Source organism: Sitophilus oryzae, unplaced genomic scaffold (assembly GCF_002938485.1).
Source record: "Sitophilus oryzae breed Bouriz unplaced genomic scaffold, Soryzae_2.0 scaffold_165_pilon_pilon, whole genome shotgun sequence".
NCBI lineage: Eukaryota > Metazoa > Arthropoda > Insecta > Coleoptera > Curculionidae > Sitophilus > Sitophilus oryzae.
The window spans coordinates 1350162-1375689 of NW_022146347.1; the positions used below are offsets into that span (position 1 = coordinate 1350162).

Below are 25528 nucleotides of genomic sequence, written 5' to 3' on the forward strand. Positions count from 1 at the left end.
TAATCACAAAACTTCAACCTATTTCCGTATTCTATCGGAATTTTAAGTTATATCTTTATATTCGAGAAAATTTAGTCCAAACATAAGGAATATTTTGTTGATGTTTGACGATCAAAATCTTAAAAATAAAGAAGTTGTCTAAAAATGTGCTACAATACGGATATAGTATTGTATCATCCTTTATCTTTAATTTCCTTAAAAATAGCAAAGTATATAATATCGTCGGCTTTATCAAGAAAAGGCGTATCTCCATTTTTGCTACTTTTCAGGAGAGCAATTTAAAGAAAATCACTTACTTTATTTATTTGGTCAAAGTCTTTAAATATTTGGTAAAGTCTTTAATTTTTTAATAGTGTTTTTGTATTAACACTTAAACAGAGACATTGAGGAAACGTTCTGAAGATAAATTGTGCGTAAATTCTAATAAATAATTTCTTTTTAGTTATTTAATAGAGATAGGCCATTTTGTTATAATAATAATAAATTTATTTCCGAACGAATAGTAGACATAAGCCCATGTAAAATAAATTTAAAAATGATGGTAAAGTGTTCTTAATAAGGAAAAAAAAATACAATATTCACATTATGGAATACATACAAGAAAACACAATACATACATACAGAAAAAATCTGAAAATCACCAAAAAATTAGGAACAAATATATTTAAATACTTTTATTCGCGTTAGATCAACTGAAAACAAAGACAATTTTCATTCCAGAAGCAAAGACAATAATCAATTACAATACACTTATCTAGCTTATTTTAATAATATTGTTTTTTATACAAAAATACATTTTTTTAACTAATATATTTTTAGTAATTATTCAGTTAATTGAGGGCATTAATACAAGGCATTTAAACTCACGGTCCATTTAATCAAAAACAAACTAAACAAAAACAAAACATATTTCTTCATTCGTGCCTTTTTGATACAAATAACTGTGGACTAACAGTTTCTGTTTTCCCTGTTCAATGATAACAAATTCAACTTCCATTCTACGTGTTTATGCAGGATGATGATAGGCACAATAAATAAAATTTTGCAAAAATTGACAGGGATGACAATGCTAATGGTCTGACAATGATAATGAGATAAAAATTATTGTATTTTTAGGGCAAGTTTTTGGGTTCGCTAAAATGTTCTTAGGGAAATTTTAATTTCGGGAATTTTTCCATTAGGGCAATTCTCGTTTCGTTGTTTTGCTTTCGATCAATTTTTCTTCGGCCATTTATTCTCGGACAATCTTTTGCATACCCGATACAGCTATGTGCAGAGTCTAGCTCATTCTAACAATGGTTTATGGCAAAAAAAACAGACTCAAAATCACACTGTAGAATGTAGAATGTTTAGGAGGGGAGTTAATCACCGCGACCTTATAGATCTATTGTGTGATCCCCTTTCTTGAGTTATAACGAGTTATAACTCATCATACAGTCTCAGAGCCTTAAGAAAAGCCAGTATCTGAGACGTATCTCGACATCAGACGTACCAAGATTCATGGCACGAATGGTCGTCGTCTCGGCGCACTCAGTGATAAGGTGTTCTGGTGTTTCCCCATTTTCCCCACAAAATCTGCATTCGCCGTTGTTTCTCAGTTTCAGTTTACTGAGGTGTTCGTTGAGGAGACAGTGTCCTGTTAGAAACCCCGTGACAATCGGAAGATTGGTTTTACTTAAATCTAGGAAAACCTTTGATTTTTCTCGGTCATAAGTTCTAAGGAACTTTTTCGAGTGTCTTAGACGTTGGAGGACACCCATTCCAAGTTACGGATAGAGTCTTCCAGATTCTTCAGCTCCGCTTTCAGTTGGTTCCCGTTTGGAAAACAGATGGTCCAGTTAGTGGAGTGTTCGCTCCTTTTCTAGCTAGATCATTTGCTTTTTCATTGCCTTCTATCCCTTGGTGAGCAGGCACCCAGAGTAGGAGGACTTTATTTTCTTTGCCTAATTTGTTGAGCTTCTCTAGGCATTCTTTGACCAACTTCGAATTGATGGTTACTGAGTTGATCGCGTTAAGTGCTGCTTGACTATTCGAAAGGATGGCAATTTCCTGTTTTCGATAGTTCCTATCTAAGATAAATTGTACGCATCTTTCGATAGCGCAAATTTCTGCCTGAAGGATACTGGGGTAGGTGCCCATTGGTTCGGAGTATTCAGTTTTCGGCCCAAATACTCCTATCCCTGTCTCTGCTTTGGTTTTGGAAGCAGCATCAGTATACCACGTGATGGTATGGTCTTTTATATGCTGAGTAAGCGTTTCTTTCTTCCAATCCTTTTTATTACTCAATACTACAGTGAGGTGTTTCTCAAAGTTGTAAATTCTTGGTATGTCATCCACTGGGAGTTGGAGAAGTGGAATTTTCTTTTTGAGGGTGTTCCAAGCCCCTGACCTGAAAATTCTCCCAGTACTGTTTCGGTCAGTAACCATTCTAATCATTGTCGCATTGGCATAACTACCGACGACAATGTGCAGTGGTGTTAGGTCTAGAATGACCTCCATTGCTGCTGTTGGACATGTTCTCATGGCAATTGTGATGCACTGTAAAAGAGAGCTGCTGCCATGATAGAAGTTTTATTTTGTCCCAAGCAACCATCAGAAAATAATTAGGTAGAATGGTGTGATTTTCTCTCGCATGCATTTTCATAACTTAAAACAAAAGGACCTATCTCAAATTCCACCTTTCTTGTAGTATAACAATTGGTATAACAACTGATATAACAAAGAGCCCTATCTGAACATACGCCTCTTCGTGATAACGAAGAATTGTAGTATTTAAGATGGGGAAAATTTTTAAATGAATATAAAATGAAGAAGGTACAATATTGAGATGCGCAAATTTGCTATGTTAAAATATGACCCATTATTTGTCATAACGTTGATATCTCAAAATCGCCAAAAATCGAGATACGCCTTTTCGTCATAAAGCCGACGATATGATTTAGGATATGAATATCCGCTTGCGGTACTATGTAATATATGTATTCTTGAAATAGTGTTGTTGTTGATGTAATTGACATGAGGAACGCTGAGACCACGTTAAAACGCGGATCGAGAAAAAAAGCGTCGGCGCAAAAAATTGGCGCTTCTTATCGCGTAAACATTTTTCTGCAGCTGCAAATTCTAGTTTACTCAGGTCGATGTTACGTTTAGTGATTCACCCACACCATGTCCTTTGAAAGTATCTAGCATGCGTGCTAAATTTTCAAAAAAGTAGGGTAAGTCTAGCAGTTTACTTTAATAAACATTCAGTAATTAGTAAATTAGGTAACTTTAATAAATTGTAACTTTTTTATTTTGCATTTATTTTTAAATTATCCTGTTTCTTGTTCAATATACATACCTATTTAAAAAGTTTACATCATATACCGCAATATTTTTTTTTCTATATTAAGATTAAAACAATACATGTGTTATTTTAATACTACTGTATTTTATAGATGTTTGAATTATTTATTCTATAATTATTATACATACAGAATTTGTTATGATGCATCGTAATATATTTTATCCTTTTTAAAAAGTAGTTAAAATAAATAAAGTAATAAGATAATAATAATAAAAGTAAATAAGATATTTATTAAATTTATTACAAATTTTAATTTAATATATGTTTATTTTTAATATTAAAGCTTCATTCAGAACCTCCCAATTAGTGGAATAAATTGGTGGTTTTAATTACACTTTATACTTTTTAGTTTACGATCCTTCACAATGTCTAAAAAACACAATTAAAATTAATAAAATATCCTAGCAACAACTTGCGGTAGTCTATTGTGTCCATAGAGAACGCATGATATTTAGCTTATAAAACAATAAACTTTTGATTTCTAACCCAAAATTTTTCTTGACTGGTGATAATCAAAAGCCAAAATGACGTTCCTCGCAAATTTTGAATTATAATTAGTGGAAAAGTCAAAAGTTTGTTAACTTTTTCCACTAAATGAGAATTACTACCACTAAGTAATTATGACGTTTTGAATGCTTACATTAAAATTAGGTGTACAAACTTCTACGGCTAATTGAAACTACTAATTTATTCCACCATTTTTAGGTTCTGAATGAAGCTTAAATCTCGAAATTATTAAGAACCAGTACTTTCGACGAAAAATTAAAAAAAAATCTTGGTAAAACAATAAATGAAATTGTCGTTTATTATTGAACAATGAATGCCACTTTGATTTTCTTTTTAAATTTAAATGAGTTTGGAAATTAAATTATATTTATTATACATAATTAATCAAATATTATTTCAAATATTCCAAATAATGATATAATACCTTTCGGTTTCTTTACTAAAGCTATTTAAAAGATAATAATTCAATTATAATTCTTTCGTTTTAAGAAATTCGTTACTATGAGAAATTTCAAACTTACAAAACAAGGCATCAGTTGGACTTTACCATAGAACTTTACTTCCTAAATTTTTATAACGTCATGATAACGAAATTATTTTTCCTCAAGAACATGCGAGACCTTGTCGTTGTTGGGGAAGCTCCTAGTCAGGTGCTAGGGGGAATCCCCTCTAGCACTTTAGCTGGGTCTAAGGAGGATCTCATTGCCTTGACCCTGACTGTAGTCTCTTGGCCAGAGAATTGCACCAAGATGTATAACGATGCCGAATGGGACTACCCTGTCCGTCATACCAGGCACCCCCACTTTCTGTGGTCATGTAACACTAGGTTCTAAAAATGTTGTTTTAAACATATTATTGGGTAAATGAATTTATAGACATAGTTTGACTTTTTATGAAATTTTAGTTTCGGATATACAGGGTCCGGCAATAGTGCGTTGGGTATCTGTAGCTCCTAGAATAAAAAACTTAAGAATTTTGTTTAAGTGCAAATCTAAAGTATGTTCTAGGATGTATTCCAGGAAAATATTTTAACTTTTATAGGGTGACTCAAAAAAGTGTGAGTGGACCGGAATGATTTTTCTTTAAATGGAACATATGTATATTATTGCATTTTTGGCTTCTTTTTAGCCAATCACTTCACATAATCCTAATATATGAGTAAATATATTTCGATAGTTTCAGAGATATTAATAAATAAATAAAAAAATATATTTTTCAGCCTTTCTTAAAAAAAATATTAAAAATACAAGAACTGTCCTGAAATCAAAACTATATTAGATATTTACTTTAAACGATCCGTACTTACTTTGCTATAAATATGGTAATCGTATATCATACAGAATGTTCAATATTTTACGCCAAACTTTCTAGAATATAAAATAATTTTTCTTCGTTTTTTTTAAATGGAACACCCTGTATATTATTTTTTTCAATAGATGGAGATTTAAAAAATGAACATTTTTTGTATTTACAGTGTTTCAAAATGTTTAACAGTTTCGCAGATATTCGCGGTATTTGACACAGATAGTTGATCGAAATTTTTTTATGTAAACCTTATATAAATTATTGCTATTTTCAATTAAAGAGGAAATAATATGAACAAAATAAAGGATAATTCCTCGATTCTAAAAAAAAGAAAGAAAAATCACTGTTCCAGTGTTTCCACGGTCAATGCCACTAATGCCAGTAGTAATATCGCAACTGATACTACTAATGCTACGAAACTGATTCGCGAGCAATGCCCATACCACTAAAGTCGCTACTAATGCCAAATTGTGCTATACTGCTAATGGCACTAATGCGATCGCTTGTATACAACAATGCCATCGCGGTTTACACCTCGCATTAGTATATCACTGATTGGCAAATTAGAGGAAACCAAGAATGTTTTTCTCATTTTATCAGCAAAGTCGCAAAAAGTCGCAGTATTTTATTTTACTGTATGAAAGCCCAATGTTTACTAAGTAAAACGTATATAGACAATATGCTGAATTCTTCGAAATGCGCAACTAAATCTCTTAGTATAATAAAAATGTCACAAATTTAATCAAATTTTCTGAACGCCTAACTTTTAGTGGCAAAAAAAATCGTTAGTATAGAGAATATCAAAATAAATAATATGTTTTTGAAGAATACATACCTGCAGCTTGCTGAGCCATTTTCAATCAAAACAATAATATAAACGTCAAAAGAGCACAAGAACAACAACAATTTATAATTTTAAACATAAAATTTAGCCATTTACCTCTTATCTGTGAGAAGTAACAACTTTGACGTTTCGTTGAAACAAATGAATGCAACTAAACACACCCATAGCAACGCCATTCATGGCCGACATGATTTAACTTATCATTTATCTTTTTTTGGGAAATCTTAAACACATTTGCTTTTTCGAATTTTGATCACCTTTTTCATGCTAATACCCCACCGTGTGGCGTTTTCCATAGTAAATTTTTATCAAAGCCACCTGATCAGTTTTATCTCGTATTTTACCGTTTAGAGAGCCATATGAAATAATCTGCGAAACCATTAAGAATTTTGAAAAAATTTAAATACAAAAAATGTTTATTATTTAATTCTCCATCTAATAAAAAAATAATATACAGGGTGTTCCATTAAAAAAAAACAAAGAAAAATGATTTTATATTTTAGAAAGTTTGGCGTAGAACTTTGAACATCCTGTATGATTTAAGATTACGATATTTATAGCAAAGTTAACTATATACCATCTAAAGTAAATACCTAATATAGTTTTGATTTCAGGACAGTTCTTATTTTTGTAATATTTTTTTAATGAAGATTGAAAAATATAATTTTTTTATTATTTATTAATATCTCTGAAATTTAGCTCTGATGTTAGCGGAACTAGGTCAAAGGGATGCGTATCTAGCTAGCAGGCTAGCCTCTACTAGTGTCAACCTTGGTGCACCAGGGCGCAACTCATTGTATTCTCGTCTACCTTACTACTTCTACATTCGGGGCTCTGTAGAAGTGGACCGACTAACCCTTGCGGTGTAATTGACTTCAAATCCAAGGAGGCAATAGAGAAAGAGGAATATATCCTCTATTATAGATTCGGGACAAGACCGATATCAGGTCTAAGGAGAGACATAAGTGATGGAGAAAATGGAGACAGATTCTCCAGCCTCCACCTCACAGGTACCTCAGCCGTAGACAAGCTCCTGACCTGTGAAGGGCACGGAGGGCTAAACCTCAACCGTGAAAGTGTGTATACCGTCGTAGGAGGTATAGGCCCACTCCTCGGAGGATGAACATCTGTCGTCAGAGGAGGATGGGAAATACCCTGTCCCCCCTACAACAGGAAGATTTCCATCGACTGCATGACAAGCTATAACAAAAGAAAGGGGAACACAACAGTTCTTTAAGGCCGTGGTGATTAACTCTTATTCATTATACATTCTACAACGAAATGATTGAAATGAAACTCTGATAATAATTGAATTATTGTATTAATTTTTAAATGGCTTTAGTGAAGAAACCTAATATTTTTTACACATATTTACCCCTATTACTCATATTATTAGTAATAAGAACATGAAAAATAATTTATTTTTATTCGTCAAGTTATGAGTTTACTGTGATAAATAATTAATTATTAAAACACATGCTTATCGTTCCTTTTGCTATAAATTTTGATTACGTGTTGTTTTTTGTCATGGTATAATGTAAAACTTTTTATCTATAAAAGCAGTGTTCTAGATATGCAAAAATAATCTCATTTAATTTTAATTTTAATTATATGCAATGTCAGAGATGTTTTTAAAAAGTTTATAATATTCTTTTTATTACTGTGGCTCTATATTCCGATGTAAAACCAGGTTAACCAGTTGTTAAACTACGGTGAGAATCGGTTCGTGAAAGATATCGGTAAAATACGGAAGAGTTTGATAAAATAATAAAACAGTAGGAATGTAAAATATTCAGTTTGTAAACCAAATTTTTATGCATCCGAATTCCGGACATTTTCTGGGAAAAACAATAGTCGCACGAAAATCGTAAAAAAATTTAACGATTGTCCGAATTTTGGACGTTTTAATCTGACAACGAGGTACTTACGTAAAATTAACCAAGAAATTCGTAAAAAATATTTGGAAATGGATTTTGGATATACATGGTGCACCAGAAATAAGTGCAGATATTTTAACTGGTAGTATATTTCGGCACCAGGAACACGCCAATGATGTTTTTGCGAAAAAAAATGGTTGAAAATTTTATATTTTTTTTTGACATTTTCCGAGAAATTTTAAAAAACTTTTTAGGCGGCACCAGGAACAGGCCAATGATGTTGTTTTTGCGAAAAAAAATTGTTGAAAATTTTATATTTTTTTTGACATTTTCCGAGAAATTTTAAAAAACTTTTTAGTGCCACTTGTTTATTTACCTAGATTTAGGATTACCTAGATACCTAGATTTCTCTAAGGTGTATCTAAACCTTGCAGTGTTCCACCTCCTACATTATCCATATTCAACATATTATTTGTATTCACTGTAATTTTAAATTTGTACACAAAAAATTACGAGTATTAATTCTAATCATATCAGTTTCTATTACTAAAAATTTTAGAACGAAACCACATAATTATTTTTACGCTTACCACATTTTTATACTTGTTTTAACTACATATACTGAAAAAATAACTCTTAACGTTGCCATATTACCAAGTAGTTTTAATAAAAAAATCATTCTTTTAAATATTTTTGCTTGTACATGGTGGTCGAAATTGGTCTGTTTTAACAGGGAAAACCTATTTCCTGAATAGATAGAGCAAAACCGACATAGATGTCATGGGCTCGATTTCTGAGACACGTTTAATAGCATAAACCGCCTGTTGATGTTTTCACTGCCAAGTGAGATACAATAGTCGCATGAAAATCGTAAAAAAAAATTTAACGATTGTTATTTATTGATTGATTTTAATATTGTCTTTTTGATTTTTTACCATTTTGAAAATTGCCCATAACTTTTTTAATTCGTGGAATAATAAAATTCTGTAAAGACGTTCTTAAGGCACTTTTTTAAGCACAATCCAATGGCGTAGTGAGTTTTTTTCTATGCTTGCTCTTTTTGTTAGAAACAATAAAAAATATAATTTTTAAATGGAAATCATAGTTGGCTATGAACTTAAAAAAATGCTGACGTTTAACCATTTCGAACGATATAAAGTTATGGATACCTATTTCTAAGAATGAGAGAAATATTAGGTTTTTTATCTTTGTATCGAAGTGTGCCTTGATTTTGTGTTGATTTAGTTGTCTAATTATTTTTTATCGCAATTTAATATTCTATATTATTATTTATCTGCATAATTAGAGACTTTTGAAAAGGTAAATTAACATTCTATATTAGTTTTAGTAATTATAATTGAAATCGATACAATAAACAAAGAACAAAGCTAAAAAACATATTTTTTGAGTGACGATTTCTAAAAAAAATCATCTAGGATGTTCAAACTGAGCATCTCCTTGTTGAATACATAATAAACATCTTTTGCGCACAAAGTTACAGCGATTTATTAGGCGAACTGGTGTAAGTCCAAAAGCTTGCCTAGTAGCCTTCTGCAATTCTTCTCTCGTCCCAATGGTTCTTCCCTTATATATAAGGTCTTTTAATTTTCCCCATAAAAAATTAGAAAGAAGTTAAATCACAGGACCTAGCAGGCCAACATATGGGGTCCCTTGTTCCAATCCGATTCTCTCTAAAGTCTCCATTTAATGGCGTTTTAATTGTAATTGGTAAAACTAATATAGAATATTGATTTATCTTTCCTAAAGTCTTTAATTTTGCAGATAAGTAATAATATAGAATATGAAATTGCGATAAAAAATAATTAGGCAACTAGGTCAACACAAAATCAAGGCCCGCTTCGATACAAAGATAAAAAAACCCTAATATTTCTCTCATTGTTAGAAATAAATACCCATAACTTTATATCGTTGCAAAGGGTTAAACATCAGCATTTTTTTAAGTTCATAGCCAACTATGATTTTCATTTAAATAATTATATTTTTTATTATTTCTGACAAAAAGAGCAAGTATAGAAAAAGACTGACTACGCCACTGGATGGTGCTTAAAAAAGTGCCTTAAGAACGTCTTTACAGAATTTTATTATTCCGCGAATTAAAAAAGTTATGGGCAATTTTCAAAATGGTAAAATATCAAAAAGACCCCGTATCTCAGTTGGCAGTGAAAATATCAACGGCGGTTTATGCCATTAAACGTGTCTCAGAAATCGAGCCCATGACATCTACGTCGATTTTACTCTATCTAGTCAGGAAATAGGGTTTCCTTGTTAAAACAGACCAATTTCGACCACCCTGTACAGGGTAGACCATTTTGGTTGTTTTTATAGGGTATCTAGGAAACCGTGAGAAATATTCAAATTTTGATACTGCACTCTCGGCTTCTTTTTTTCAAAAAATCACAATAGCGCAAACGGATCGTGGCTATCTTGATCGGTTTCGAAGCTACTAGCACAGAATATCTAGCTACGCAACAGAAAAATAGTCGAAATGAAAGAGCTAAAATTGCACAAATAGAATACTAGATGGCGCGACAATATCATAATCAGAATATAATTAGAAATTTTGAACTTTCAGTTTTGGATCGACGGATCGTCGACGGCCTTAAAGCTCGGCTAAATATGCACAGTTGCCAGATTCAAAAATTCTTGAATTGGCATCCCATTCTTTTTATTGTGTATAATGCAGTATGTGTTTCTTTCTATTCTTCTTTTTCTTACTTATATTAATTATTCCTTTGGCTATTAAAATAGTTTCAAGTATATTATTACAAAACATATACATTTTTAATATACATTACCTTATAATGTTAACTAAGAAAATACCTTTAATTACCTTTAAAATTAATAATATACAGGGCGATTGATAGTGATATTTATTAATGCTGGAACGTTAGTAATGAAATATAAGTTTAATAATAATGGAAATAATTTATTAAAATGCAGTACAAAAAATGTTAACTAACTAAAAAATACTATAATAACAAATTTCTTCCGTTTGCCACGTTATTTATATAGACCTAGATAGATTTTAAAAAAGTGACACAGGTACAATTAATAATATATTAGTTCGGCATAAAAGTAGCTGTCACGACATCGAACAATAAATTAAAATTCGTAAAATAAATTAAAATTATTAATTAAACAAATCTTTATAAAGAAACGCAAGTATACCAAATTTGGGCCCAATCGAACTCCAGGAAATGATATCATAATAGTGTACTATATTATGGTACCACTCGATATACTTTAAGGTACCATAATATTGCAATGTCACCGAAGATCCGTAGTATACCAAATTTAAGAACAATCGAACGCCATGAAATGGTATCGTAATATGGTACTATATTAAGGTACCACTTTATATACATCATAGTTCAATCATATTACAATGTCACCGAAAATACGTAGTATAACAAATTTAAGTCTGGATATTTGCGTAGCTAGATATTCTGTGCTACTAGCTTTGAGATTCTCAAATTTTGTACTTTTTGAAAATGTTCGATAGTTTGTTTATTTTAGCAACCACGGAAAAAGAATTATACATTCCAAATGCACTTTTCTGTGTAGAATGCAGTGGCATAGTCAAAAAATTTTCGAAAAAAATATTTTTTTAGATATTAACTGTACTTATGTTTTTTTTAAATAGAACCCCCTGTATATTTTTAAATTTACTGATTCAGCTTGGCATGTGCTTCTCGAATGTAATACCTCAAGATGTTTTGGGATTACCGAATAATACTTTTACCCGACACGAAATGTTTGAATTTCGTTCTAAAATACCGTATGGTGGAAAAAAACGGCGTCCTGTTGGCTTGGAAATGACGAACGATGACATTCCCCTTATAATTTTACATATAAAATGACAGCGATCTTCATTTCATAGCCATCGCTTAAAAAAAACGAAATCATAGATAAAAAAGCACCGTTCTATTTTTATTTTTTGCTCATAACAAAGTTTTTAAGGACACAGAAACCAAATGTTAATAAAACAGATGACTTACAACTCATCTACTATAGCCAAATTAATTACACTTTCTATTCCCACATAAATTAATGTATTTGATTTATCTAATATAAAAACAACTCAAAGACGAATATGCAAACTGTGATTTTTTTCTCTATAGTTATTGATTATTGTCTTTAATATCATTCATTAATATATCATTAATTGCTAATTTTCATTTTTTCTTGTTATTTTTTGTTTGTTAATTTTGCAAAAGAATAATAGTGACTTATTATATTTGCTACCCTCCTCTTCTTAAAGAAGTCTAAAATAATATCCGACATACAATTCAATTATAGGAGTCGTAAACAAACAATAATGGTAAACAAGGAAAACTAAAAATAACGCTACCTATTGTCAAATCAAATAAACAATATTAACCGATGGCTAATATAATTAGGCTGATATAATGGCTGATATGATTAGGACAGTAGAGGGTCAATTGTCCACTCCATTACGCGAGTAAAGTAAATTTGAAATTTACTGAAAAAAAAGGTATCAACACAGCACAGTTTTAAGGTTAAAATACTGTTTTCGCTACGAGTACAAAGAATCAAACTTAAGTATTGTTAAACTATGTTTTTTGAGAATGCACCTAATGTTAATATATCTATTATCTTAGCTTCACACATTACATATGCATAACATACAAATATTTATACGAATATTCTGCAATAATGCTAGTATTCATTTTCAAATATTTATTTTGAAAACTACACATACCACTTTTAAATAAAAAATATGTGCATCAATTCCAACGCTATTAAAATTATATAAATTTAAAGATATGCAAACAGCATTACATTTTTTCTTGACGTCTTTTTTTTTACGATAATATGCGTTAATATTCTATAGTTTCATCCTAATAATACCCATTTATAAAAGTACTTTCAAGGCAGCAATGGCTGAAAACATTTAAACAATGACTATACCGGGTGCGTCTGAAAAGTGGCTCACCCCCTATAACTTTTTTATTTTTTCAGTTAAAAAACGAGATTTAGTATGTTAGTCTATGACATAAATTAGGATTGATTGACGTATTCAATTCTTTTCGGTCACTTCCTGTTTCACCGGAAATGACTACAACTTTTTTAAATGGCACCCTCCGTATTTTTTTATTTTATTCGTTAGAAAATGACATTCTGAATAGAATGACATATTTTATGGGAACTTTTTACATTCTTGCTTAATAAAAATTGTATTTTAAAATTCAATCTAGAGTGCCATAGCTATGTTAAAAACACTAATTCTTAATCAAGGAGCCTTGGAAAAATAGATTTGATCGTCTAATGTTTTTAGTGTCTTGTCCTGGCCAGTTAGAAAATGCTCAAATAGTGTTTTTAATCATATCTCAATTTTTTCAAATGGAATGAGTGGCTCATTAGCATATTTAGAAAAAGCATTTTTTTACGAATAGTTTGATACCACACACTTGGTATTTCGAGTCAAATTTTCGTTACGAACCGCAAGTTATAATTTCAAATACACCATATGCGAAAATGTCAAAAGTTGACATATGATATGTCATTCTATTCAGAATGTCATTTTCTATCGAATAAAGTAAAAAAATACCGAGGGTGCCATTTAAAAATCAAAATCAAAAGTTTAAAGATTTAAAGTATAGGAAATGTCATCGATCGTCATTTCCAAGCCAACTGGACGCCGTTTTTTTTTTTCGATCATACGGTACTATAGATTATATTTATCAACTAAGCATTTAGTTACGTTAGGTTAAAAATTTAGCAATCTTTTTAAAACTTTAATATATACAGGGTTTTTTTTCAATTTTTTTTCGCAAAAGAAAACCTCATAGACGTGTTTCTGGGGTTGAAATATGCTACCCCTAAAAATATTTGCACTTATCCCTGTATAAATATTTTAAATTTTTATGCCTACTAAGACGTATCATTTTTATACGATCACTCGGTATATTCTAGAGATAGTTTAAAAATGATCTAATTAAAAAAAATGTAAATAAATATGCATTTATTACATGCTTCTATTTTATTGAAAGAAGGATAAAAGTTGAACTACGAAAAGCTTGCCTTTATAAAAAGGTGTATTATGTAGAAAATGCATTTTTAAAACGTAAACGCTTGAAACGCGGATATGGTAGCTGAACACTGAAAGAACCCCATTATAAAATGAATACGGCTGTGTTTGTATTACACGCTGTGGTTTTATAGAAGTATTTTTTCCAAATAAATGTGGTTTTAAATATGGATTAATATAAAGAGAAATTTCAATGACGAATGATATACATTTTTAGAAAACAATAAATATTTTTATTTTTGTTTTAATTAGGCATTATTTTTATTTAACAAAATGCAGTTGTCATATATAGGGTGACGCACCTCATTCGCCAAAATATTTTATGAGCATATGTTTATTTATTTATTTATTTATTTATGTAGTAGTAGTTTACATTTATGTTGAACAGAATATAATTAATTCTATAGGTACATTAAATAAAAATAAAAACTTCTACTTTAATGCACGATGGTACCTACTTGAAGTACTGTGTATCACAGAGGTTTTACCATTTTGTTTTTTTTAAAGTAACAAAAACTATATTCTAATAATTCCATCTAAGTATAACAATTTTAGTACAATAATTAGTAAAAATTAGTGGTAACATTAATTTGATAAGAGATATTAATTGTGTGATATAATATTTCAAATTAGACTACATAATTAACTACATAATTGCTTTGAAGTATCCATTGCCTTATCTCTTTTTTTGCACTTAGAGTATGGTTTTACTTTAATATTGTTTGGAAGGCAGTTAAAAACTTTTGGGCCAAGACAATAAATATGACTCTGGCATATGGTATGCTTGGGGTTTTGACGTGTGACGTTGTTTTGAGCTGCATTTCTTGTGTTACGACCATGGCTTATGAATTCTTTATAATAGGAAAATTTTTTCATGAATCTAATTACTGCTTTAAGGTGTAACTGTCTAATATCTAATAATTGGCTCTCTTTGGAAAGCAATTCAGTAGAGAACCTCTTATTTTTAAATAACATAAGTTTTATAATATATTTTTGTGCAACTTGTAGTTTGTTTAAAATTGTCACTCCGGCACTACCCCAAACCACCAACCCATAGTTCAAAATTGATTTCACCAGTGCATAATACACCATCTTTAAAGTGCTGAAACCGAAGACATGGTGCGACTCATAAAATGTATATATTACTTTCCTTATTTTGTATGTCACATAGGTAATATGTTCTTTCCCAGTAAATTTTTAATCCACAAGAACACCTAAGTATTTTATATATGTCGCTCTTTCAATCAATTTATTGCATACACAATTTAGGTTTAGATTTTAGATCACAGTCATGGTTATGAATTTTTAGGTTCAGGAATTCTGGCAGAGAGCGTGGGGAGAGTGCAAAAGTGACAAATTTTGTTTTGTTGACATTTAAGGATAGCAGGCTATTGTCTAACCATCGTTTGATTTTTTGTATTGCTTTCTCTGCCCGATCCCTTGCACTCTCCCAATCGTCTCCCCAAACCAGCACACCAGAATCATCAGCAAAGCAGAACACCACTCCATTCTCAGTCAAAATTGACATCAGGCCATCAACATACACATTAAATAGCAAAGTGGAAAGAACCGTCCCCTGAGGCACACCGAACTCCACTCCCATTTCTTGGCTAATTTCATTTGCGATTTTTGTTCTTTGCTTTCTTACTAAATATGATTTGATTAAGTTATTTGATATTCCTCTAATGCCCATGCAGTCTAAACGTTTTAGTAGGATTTGGTGCGCCACAGTGTCGAAAGCCTTTTGAAGGTCAAGAAAGATACCCACAACTTTTTTCCCTTGGTCTAGTCTTTTTAAAATTGTCTCAGTCACTGTACAGAGAGTGCGCCTTCAGTACTTGAGCCTTCCCGAAACGCAAATTGATTTTCGTTTAGTAATTTATTTTTTTTCTAAAAAAGACAACATTCGAAGTTTAATACATTTTTCGAGTAGCTTACTTATTGTACTTGTTAAGGCAATGGGTCTATAATTGTTTGTATCCTTCCTGTCCCCCTGGTTTTATAGTGGAATTATAGTTGCTGTCCTAAAGATCTCGGGAAAAACTCCAGTACTGAAAACTAGATTAACTAAGTGTAATAATGGCTTTATTAAATATTCTTTATATTTATTTTATAAGATCAGAACTAATACAATCCTTTCCACCCTTTACATAGTTTTTCAGGTTGTTTATTTCCCTGATAAGCTCAGTGTCCGTGATTGGACCGAAGTAGCAAGATTGAGTCACCCTTTGGTTCCCCTGCTCTTCTACTAGTACCTCAGTATTTTTTATGTTTTCTGCAAGTTTTTTACCTATTTTTGAGAAATAATTATTAAATTCATCCGCTATTTGATGCTTACTTGTAAGTTCCACTGGTTCGATGTTAAGATCGTTTGTGGCTTCTCTGGCTACTTGCCATAGTTTTCTCGGTTCTTTACAATTTTTTTGAGCAAGTTTTTTATAAGAAGCATATTTTGCATTTTTAATCAGTTTCGTTAGCGTAGATCTATAATTATTGTATCTTTGCAACAGGATCAGATTATTATTATTTAATGTACATTCTTTTTTTAATTTGCCCGTTGTTTGTTTTTTTAATGTGGGAAGGCAATGTGCATAATTTAAAATTAATTTGAAATGTACAGGGTATGTTAGAACGAAGATCCATATCAAAGTTTTATTTTTTCTTATTAACACACCCGGTATTTTATTTCATTTTTAGATCCTTGGACATAAAATAAGGTACTTGTTATAAGGGTTTAATATCTATAAACCAATTTCGATTTTGAAAATAGCTACTAACTGTCATTAGACAACTGCCATGACGACTCCAGACCTCTTGGTTACCATTTTATGGAAAAATCGCTTTTTATTCAAAATTTCAGCCACATAGGTAACCTAGTATAATTTGAAGGAGTATTTAAATCTGCTTCGACTTATTTAAAAAAAAATACAGAGTGTTGTATTTGAAATAACCAAGTTTTTATGTAAAATAAATTTTTAAAATAGATCAGCAATTTTTGATACCCCTGTATACATTTAAGGAAGTAATCAAATTTTTTAGTAAAATTCATTTCTCTGGATTAAAAGTCAGCACCAGAATTAATTCTGAGAACTGCTGACAAACTTTTTTATCATGTACAGGGTGGCGCACGTCATTCGCCTCGGTTGATTATACGAAAACGTAAAGATGTAAAACAAAATATTTTATGGGTATATGTGGGGAGGCAACGTGGCAATGTTTCAGAACTAAGATCCATACCAAAGTTATATTTTTTCTTATGGAACAGCTGGTATATTATTTCATTTGATTCTTGGGCCCAAAAAAGGCATTTATTATAAGGGTTAAATATGTTTAAAATCTTTGGTTTTTGAGATATTTCTGATCAACAATGACGATATTGGACTTCCTCGCACTAATGGCCCACCCTGTATATATATATCATTTATGATAACAGTTAAGAGATTTATATTTTTTACAGATTCTTCGTCAAATGAAACACAAGACCCGAATGAGGATATGCAGAATGTCAGTTTGTACTGGATTTTGGTAGCTATCTTCTTTCTGGCGTTCGTTTACGTGGGGTGCAGCGATAATGTTCAAACAGATGTATGCACTTCCGCCTTTATTAATGGCGATTTCATTATCGGTGCATTATTTCCGTTGCATCACCAACCTTCGTCTAAAACCCGACACTTAGGTACGCAAATAATTTTCTAATCAGTTATACAGGGTCCGGCAATAGCGCGTCGGGTGTCTGTAGTTCCTAGAATAAAAAAACTTGAGAATTTTGTTTAAGCGTTAACCTTAAGTATATAGGAGGATGTATTTCAGGAAAATATTTTAACTTCTATAGGGTGGCCCAAAAAAGTGTGAGAGGATCGGGATGTTTTTATTTAAATGGAACACCCTGTATATTATGCATTTCTGGCTTCCTTTTAGATCACTTTACATAATCCTAAAATATGAGTAAATATATTTCAATAATTTCCGAGATATTAATTAATAGATAAAAAATATATTTTTTTCAACATTCCTCGAGGGGTGAACAACTGCAGGAGGTAGGTGTACATTCGAAAGGAAGTACGCGGCAATTCCTTCAAGGAAGTACCAGGAAATATATAGGATTTACTAAAAAGTATGTAGATTTCTCAGGAGGTATACATGATTTCCCAGGAAGTATACAGGATTTCCCAGGATTTATGATGGAATTCCAGGAGGTATGGAGGAGATCTAGGATGAGACAGCTCGAAAAAATACGCATAAAATCACGAATATTGACCTCGGTTTGATTAAAATCACACAATAGGCTCAGTGCATAACAAATAAATTTGAATTAAAACACTTACAGCTTCATTCAGAACCTCGCAATTAGTGGAATAAATTAGTGGTGTTAATTACACTTTATACTTTTTAGTTTACAATCATTCACACTGTTTAAAACACAATTAAAACTAATAGAATATCCTAGCAACAGCTTGCGTTAGTCAGCTATATCCATAGAGAAAGTCTAATATTTAGCTTATAAAACAATCAACTTTTGATTTCTAACAACAATTTCTCTTGACGAAAAGACCAAAATGACATTTCTCGCAAATTTTGAAGTATAATGGGCTCTTTCACAAAAAATAAAACACTCAATTTAAGGACAAAATCTGAAATAGAAGACTATTTTCAGTATATTTATCCAAAAAAAATAGTTCCATGACATTGAATAATTTTTTATAGGTCCTCAAAATTCCTTTAATTTGAAATAAATTTAAAGCGCCAATTGATGACGTGTGAAAAATACGCCCAATCACATTGCAGAACCGTGCTCGTGCGCCAGCCAACAACTGGCAACATTGCGATTTGATTTGACCAGCACCACCTCAACTCAAGGCCAATCAACATGATATGGGCAAGGCAAATATGGCGGCAAAGGCACCTTTAACCTGAAAAGCCGGTAGTGGTTTCTCGTTCCGATTGCATACCAGAAATAATTAATTATCTCTAGTTTATTATGCTTCTGCAACACGTTTGTTTAGTTCTTAGTGTTCAGTGCATGGTATGATCAGAAAATTGTAATAAAATAACAGTGTAATAAAAATCCATACCAGACATTCCACATAGGAAACTATGTGGAGAGCTTTAGACTCCCTGTATATTAAAAAATTAGTGAAATATTACGTAATCTAACCCGACATTTGTGTGAAAAATGTCTATTTGGAAATAAAACAGATTTTAAAATACGGGCCAAATAAAGCACTTCTATCTCCGCCATATTGGAAAAGGTTGAATAGCCTTGTGTGGAGGTGGTGGTGGGTCAGCATGGTGGCCCGGCCGTGTTGCCGCTTTTCAACATACCGGGTGTGACGTATTAAAAATAAAGTGCGGATTTTTATTCTAGGTTTTTTTTTTATTTATTTTCTTAAGAACGACTTCGAATTTTTCGAAAGTGAGATAGCAGAAAATTCTAGAATTAATTGCTTTATTCAATTATGCTAATTCCAAAATATAGTGAAAGAGCCCATTAACGGAAAAGTTAAAAGTTTGATAACTTTTCCTACTAATTGAAAATGTCTACCACTAATTTTGACGTTCTGAATGCTTACATTCAAATTAAAGGAATAAACTTCTACGCTAATTGAAACTACTAATTTATTCCACTAATTGCGATGTTCTGAATGAAGCTTACAAATAATTAATTATAAAAGCCCCACAGACAAGAAGAAATTAAAAAAAAAGATCTATCGGAAATATATGCGATTAAAAAATGCATGTTTTTACTGCAAATGCGTCGTTTTTCTGTCATTATTTGATGACGTCGCGTCGGTGGGTTTTAAAATCAAAGTTGACATAGACATTTCTTTAATAATGTATCCAGTGACGTCAATGGTTCCCGAGCTTTTATTTCTTTTTGAATTAGTTTGGCGAGGATTACAATATTTGGTGTATTGCTCGGTGTATTGGGGTTTTGATATAAAAACACATAAATTAAGAAGCTTATTATCTGAAAGTAAAATAACACTGAACTCTCGACTGAACTGACAGACTAGGACTGATTTAAAATTGGTAGATAAAATGAATTTTAAGGCAGCTCAAAAAATATGGTCCATTGAAGTCCTTGAATTATTTAATACTGTTGCTGAGTGTGCAGGAACCAAGGAATAAATAAAATAACAATAAATTTAAGAATGATGAACTTAGTTATATGTTTCTATTTGGAAGAAAATTTGGATTTAAAAGGAAGGTTATATAATTTATGGTATTGTGTGTTTTTTTTACGTATTTGGCGTAAATGGCTAATGATGAATAATAAGAAAATTGGAGAACATTTTATTTCAAGTAACTGTTACACATTCATCGAGTTGAACGCTCATGTTCTGATTAATTTAATTATACATTTTCGAGAAAATCCAAACCTCACAGAAGATATGTTCCTTCCTTTGCTTTTTAGCAGTTAAGGCTGTTAGAAAATATTCCAAGCCACAAGGTCCATGACAACAACGCAATCTACTGTAGTAAATTATAGTATTAAAGACATACTGCAACGATTGGACAGAATTAGATCGATTAATAATATTACCCATGATTTACGATATAATACGTTTCCCAAGAGAGCAGAAAAAATTTGAAAGAGTTCGTTCTAAGTGCCAAAACGATGCACAAATTGAAGCGCAGAGTGCAAATAATAAGGTGAAAGATATTAAAAATGTATTTACTGATCAATGCATTGAGAATATTGTGATGGACTCTTTCGCAGGAAGCACTTGCTGTAACTGAAAAGTTGAAAATTTTTCATGGAACTCGACCACTATACCAAAAAATTCAGAAGAACAATCTGCAGTAAGTGATGATGGGAAGATGGGAATCGACCAAACTAATGAGCAAACCAAACCAAACCAAACTCTTTTTTATCGAGTCGGTTTTGGATACTTTTTACAACTTTCTGTAAAGTTTGAAACTAATTACAAATTTCGTATGCTCAATAGTATCAGGAATTCCAAAAAAATATATATGAGATTTACCAGGAGATATTCAGGACTTCCCAGGAGGTATTCAGGAATTCTTTAGCTATTAGGAGGTTTAGTGTACAGAATTTGGGTCAGCCGTTTACCCCTCGACATTCCTTAAAAAAAATATTTTTATATATTAGGCCTTAGATGGTCTATAGTTATTTTGCTACAAATATCGTAATAATCTTAAAACATAGAGGGTTTTCAAAATTCTACACCAAACTTTCTAAAATATAAAATAATTTTTCTTTTTTTTTAAATGGAACACCTTGTATATTATTTTTTTATTAGATAGAGAGTTAAAAAATGAATATTTTTTGCATTTAAGGCATTTCAAATTTTTTTATGGTTTCGCAGATACACGCAGTATTATTTCCTCTAGCTCTTTCAACGGTAAAATACGAGAGACGAATCAATGGGTGGCTTTGATAAAAATTTTACTGTGGAAAATGCCATATGAAATATAAAACCGCGAATATCTGCGAAACAGTTAAAAATTTTGAAATACTCTAAATACAAAAAATGTTCATTTTTTAATTCTCCATCTGTTAAAAAATAATATACAGGGTGTTCCATAAAAAAACAAATGAAAATTATTTTAAATTTTAGAAAGTTTGGCGTAGAATTTTGAACATCCTATATGATTTACGATTACCATATTTATAGCAAAGTTAAGTAACACACCATCTAAAGTAAATAACTAATATAGTTTTGATTTCAGTACAGTTCTTGTATTTTTAATAACTTTTTTAAGAAAAGTTAAAAAATATATATATATTTTTTATTTATTTATTAATATCTCTAAAACTATTGAAATATATTTACTCAGATCTTAGGATTATGGAAAGTTTTAGATCACTTTCAGGAAGCGAAAAATGCAATAATATAAAAAGTGTCCCATTTAAAAAAATCATTCTGATCCACTCACACTTTTTTAAACCACCCTATAGAAGTTAAAATATTTCCTTGAAATACATCCTCGTTCCTTGTACATACTTTAGGTTTGCTTAAACAAAATACCTAAGTTTTTTATTCTACTTGCTACAGATGCCCGACACACTATTGCCGGACCCTGTGTATAATAACAAGTCTTAATTATAATATATACAGAAAGGTCCACAGACTTCGAGACATAGGAAAAATCAAGTCCATTTAGCGTGTGTCGCAATTTTCACACCTTAAAAAATTAGTTTTTATAGCTATAGCAACGGCAGCGACTATGAAAAAAGCTGTGCGGTTTTCATAGAAAATAAGGGCACCTGTAATTCATTTGAGAATGTTGTAAATTGCTAAAAGGGAGGTTTCAAATCTCTTGGATTTCTATTAATATTAAATAAATTTTATTAAAAATTGAGCTAAAATTGTTAGTATCAATAAAAACAATTCAAATTCAAACATTGTGTCAGTCAAATTCCCTCATTTAAGGTGAATATTAAAGTAAATATAAATACAGCTCATTCTAAGCTTTACTTATCTTTAAGAAAAATTTAAATCATTGGTGCAATTGGGTCTCAATGCCATTTCGAATGATTAATAGTATTAATAATGTACATTATAATAATAATACATTTTATATCATAGTGTGTATTAAAACTACTAAAACACTTATAAATTGGTATTATATTAACAACTTTTGTTTTTTTAATCCCAAAAAAAATAAAAGTAACAAATTTCTCAATCAAAATATTTGTGGTTCTGTAAAGGATCTTTGTTTTCCCATGTTCGTCAAGGTAGGTAATGGGAAAACGGTAAAAAAACAGGATAATGAAATTTAAAAAATTACAAAAATTGTTCAAAAATGCCTCTCTCTTGCATTAAACAATAACCCAAACGATCATAAATAACCAATAACCATAACCATCCTCACATTGGATAACATATCAGAGGTGACAGTGTCAAAGGCATTAAATATTTCCTGACTTAACTGCTCCAAGTTTTGAATTTCTTCATGGCCGTAAATTTTAGATTTTATGTACCCCCATAAAAAGATATCATTCACCGAGAGGTCAGGTGAAATTAAACGTCAGTCTAAACAAAACTGTCATTTTTGAAAACTTGTCAAAATTTGGATACATGCTAAATGGACTTGATTTTCCTATGTCTCGAAGTCTGTGGACTTTTCTGTATATATAAATTTTTATCGAATAAATTTGAAATTTGAGTCTTAAATAAGTACATACAAATATTTAGGGGGCTGGTAGATCTCGATAAAAGAAACATAATATTTTCTCTTTACCGTTTTTCAAATATGTTTAAAACAACCGAGTTATTCCAGTCTGAAAATTTTTCAAACAGAAAACTGAGATCGTCTTCACTGGTCAAATCATCAGTCTAATATTATGATATTATAGGTTTGAAATGTGGCGAAATTCGAGAACAGTATGGCATTCAAAGGGTAGAAGTCGCCCTTCAGACTCTAGATACGATCAACAACGACTCCTCCTTACTGCCAAATCTAACTCTTGGCATGGAAATCAGAGACGAATGTTGGTATGCCCCTGTGGCTTTAAGAGAAAGTATGAAGCTTATAAGGGATTCGCTCAGTATCTCGTCCAACATGAACATTTGCTATGACAATTCCGTAAACCAACATCGTGGTCCGCTTATTGGTGTCGTTGGTCCAGGTTCGAGTTCCGTGGCTTTGCAGGTTCAAAATCTACTCCAATTATTCCACGTACCTCAGGTAGGATTTAATATAAATAAATTATTAAAGAATAAACAGATTGATTTTGGACATTCATGTCATTTAATTATAACCAAATATGAAGCCGATAAATGTATTAAGAGTCTATTACGCTGTACTTTTGGGTCGCTCTCAGGGGTCGAGTAAAGCGGGTGTGTGGCCGAAGGAAATATATTATACTTTAGAAATCTGCCCTAAGACTTAGCCTGATCCTGTCATGTTAAACCACACCCAAAATTCCAAACACACGTTTTTTTTTTCTTTTTTTTTTTGAGGTGTAAAATACCTTTACGTACGGAGTGTGGGACTCAATCTCTCCTTAAGCTGCCTGGAGGACACTACACACTAAACGTCACCCCCTCGCTCCTGCCACGTCTACCTGGACCCGCTAGACGCATCTCCTCAAGTAGACGCCGGACTGTTCCTTTTTTGTGATTACCCCTGCTCTTCGCTGTATTTTGCCTCTAGTATATTTTGGGCCAGTTTTGAGATGGCTTCAAAGTTTTCTCTTCTTTCTGTTATCGATTTTAAGAAGGTATCTGCGGAGATGTTGCCACCAATCGTCATGCGTGCCTCACATCTTTCCTGTTCCCATCTTGGACAAGCAAACATTGTGTGTTCTGGAGTATCATTGAGTTCAGCACAGTATCGGCATTCCGCGACTTCCCTCTTTCCAATTTTACACAGGTAACTCCCAAAATTTCCGTGGCCACTCAATATTTGAGTAAGATAGAAGTTTACCTCTCCATGCTTTCTTTTAATCCACATATTTATATTTGGGATGAGCTTATGTGTCCCTCTTCCTTTTTGTGATACTTCCCATTCTGCCTGCCACTGCTGCACTGTGCGGTTTCTCTCCATCTCTCTGCTTGCCCTGGTTTGTACTTCACCCTTGAGAAAGAATCGTTCTCTTTCTCTTGAGAGAAAATGCAAGGGCACCAGACCCGATATCACCAAGGCTGCCTCAGTTGAAGTTGTCCGATACGCCGAGCAGACCCTCAAAGCCATGACTCTCTGTGCACCTTCAAGTCTTTTTTTACTTACGTGCATATTGGTTGCTTCGTTCCACACAGGTGCTCCATACATAATAATATTCTGGCACGCATATGCTAACACTCTTCTCTTTACTGGTGTTGGGCCCCGACCGTTTGGGAGTATTGCGGACAACGCTTTAGCAGTTCGTTGTGATTTCACACACACCTCCTTGATGTGCAGGCCCATCGTGAGTGCACGGTCTATGTGGAATCCAAGATAGTTGACTTGCTTTACTGGATTTATTATTATATCCTTAAAATTAAACCTTATATGGTCAACTTTTCTCTTGCGGCTCAGTAAAATCGCTTCTGTTTTTTCCACAGCTATTTCGAGTCTGTGCTCACGCATCCATCTGGCTATGATCTTTAGTGTATCATCCACAGTCTGCATTAGGTCGAGGTCGTTTATTTTTTTGTTTCTTTTAGTTTTTTTGTTATTATCACAGCAAGATCATCGGCGTAACAGATCAACTCTGTCCCACCTGGTACAGTAAGCTCCATGACACAGTCGTATAATATGTTCCACAGAGTTGGCCCCAGCACCGAGCCCTGTGGGACGCCACCGAATACCTCTCTTTCATTTTCTCTATTGAGAACTATAAATCTATTATCAAGATAGCTTCTTATTATGTTCACCAAATAGCCACTTATGCCCCATCTTCTAAGTTCTTTAATAATTATTTCCCATGACGCGCAATTAAATGCATTTTTAACGTCGACTAAAATCAAAGCATTATGCCAAGTGGCTTTTCTTTTCACGATATCCGATATTTTCTTCATTGCATGTGTGGTAGATTTCCCCTTCACAAATCCATACTGGTTTGGATGCATACCATTTCGTTTCTTCCTAATTTCTTCCAAGAGTCGCGTATTGATGAGTTTCTC

General features: G+C 32.0%; 1 protein-coding gene across 2 annotated transcripts in view; it reads left to right on the forward strand.

Moving 5' to 3' along the window:
• The first annotated feature begins 3037 nt into the window (after positions 1-3037).
• LOC115880860 (metabotropic glutamate receptor 5-like) overlaps positions 3038-25528 on the forward strand; it is a 43869-nt gene continuing 21378 nt past the window's right edge. For both annotated transcript variants that reach the window (XM_030898176.1, XM_030898177.1), the window contains exons 1-3: positions 3038-3215; positions 17410-17628; positions 23278-23609. In XM_030898176.1, the coding sequence (XP_030754036.1) occupies positions 17448-17628; positions 23278-23609 (513 nt within the window). In that variant the 5' untranslated portion in view covers positions 3038-3215; positions 17410-17447. The remainder of the gene's footprint in view (positions 3216-17409; positions 17629-23277; positions 23610-25528) is intronic.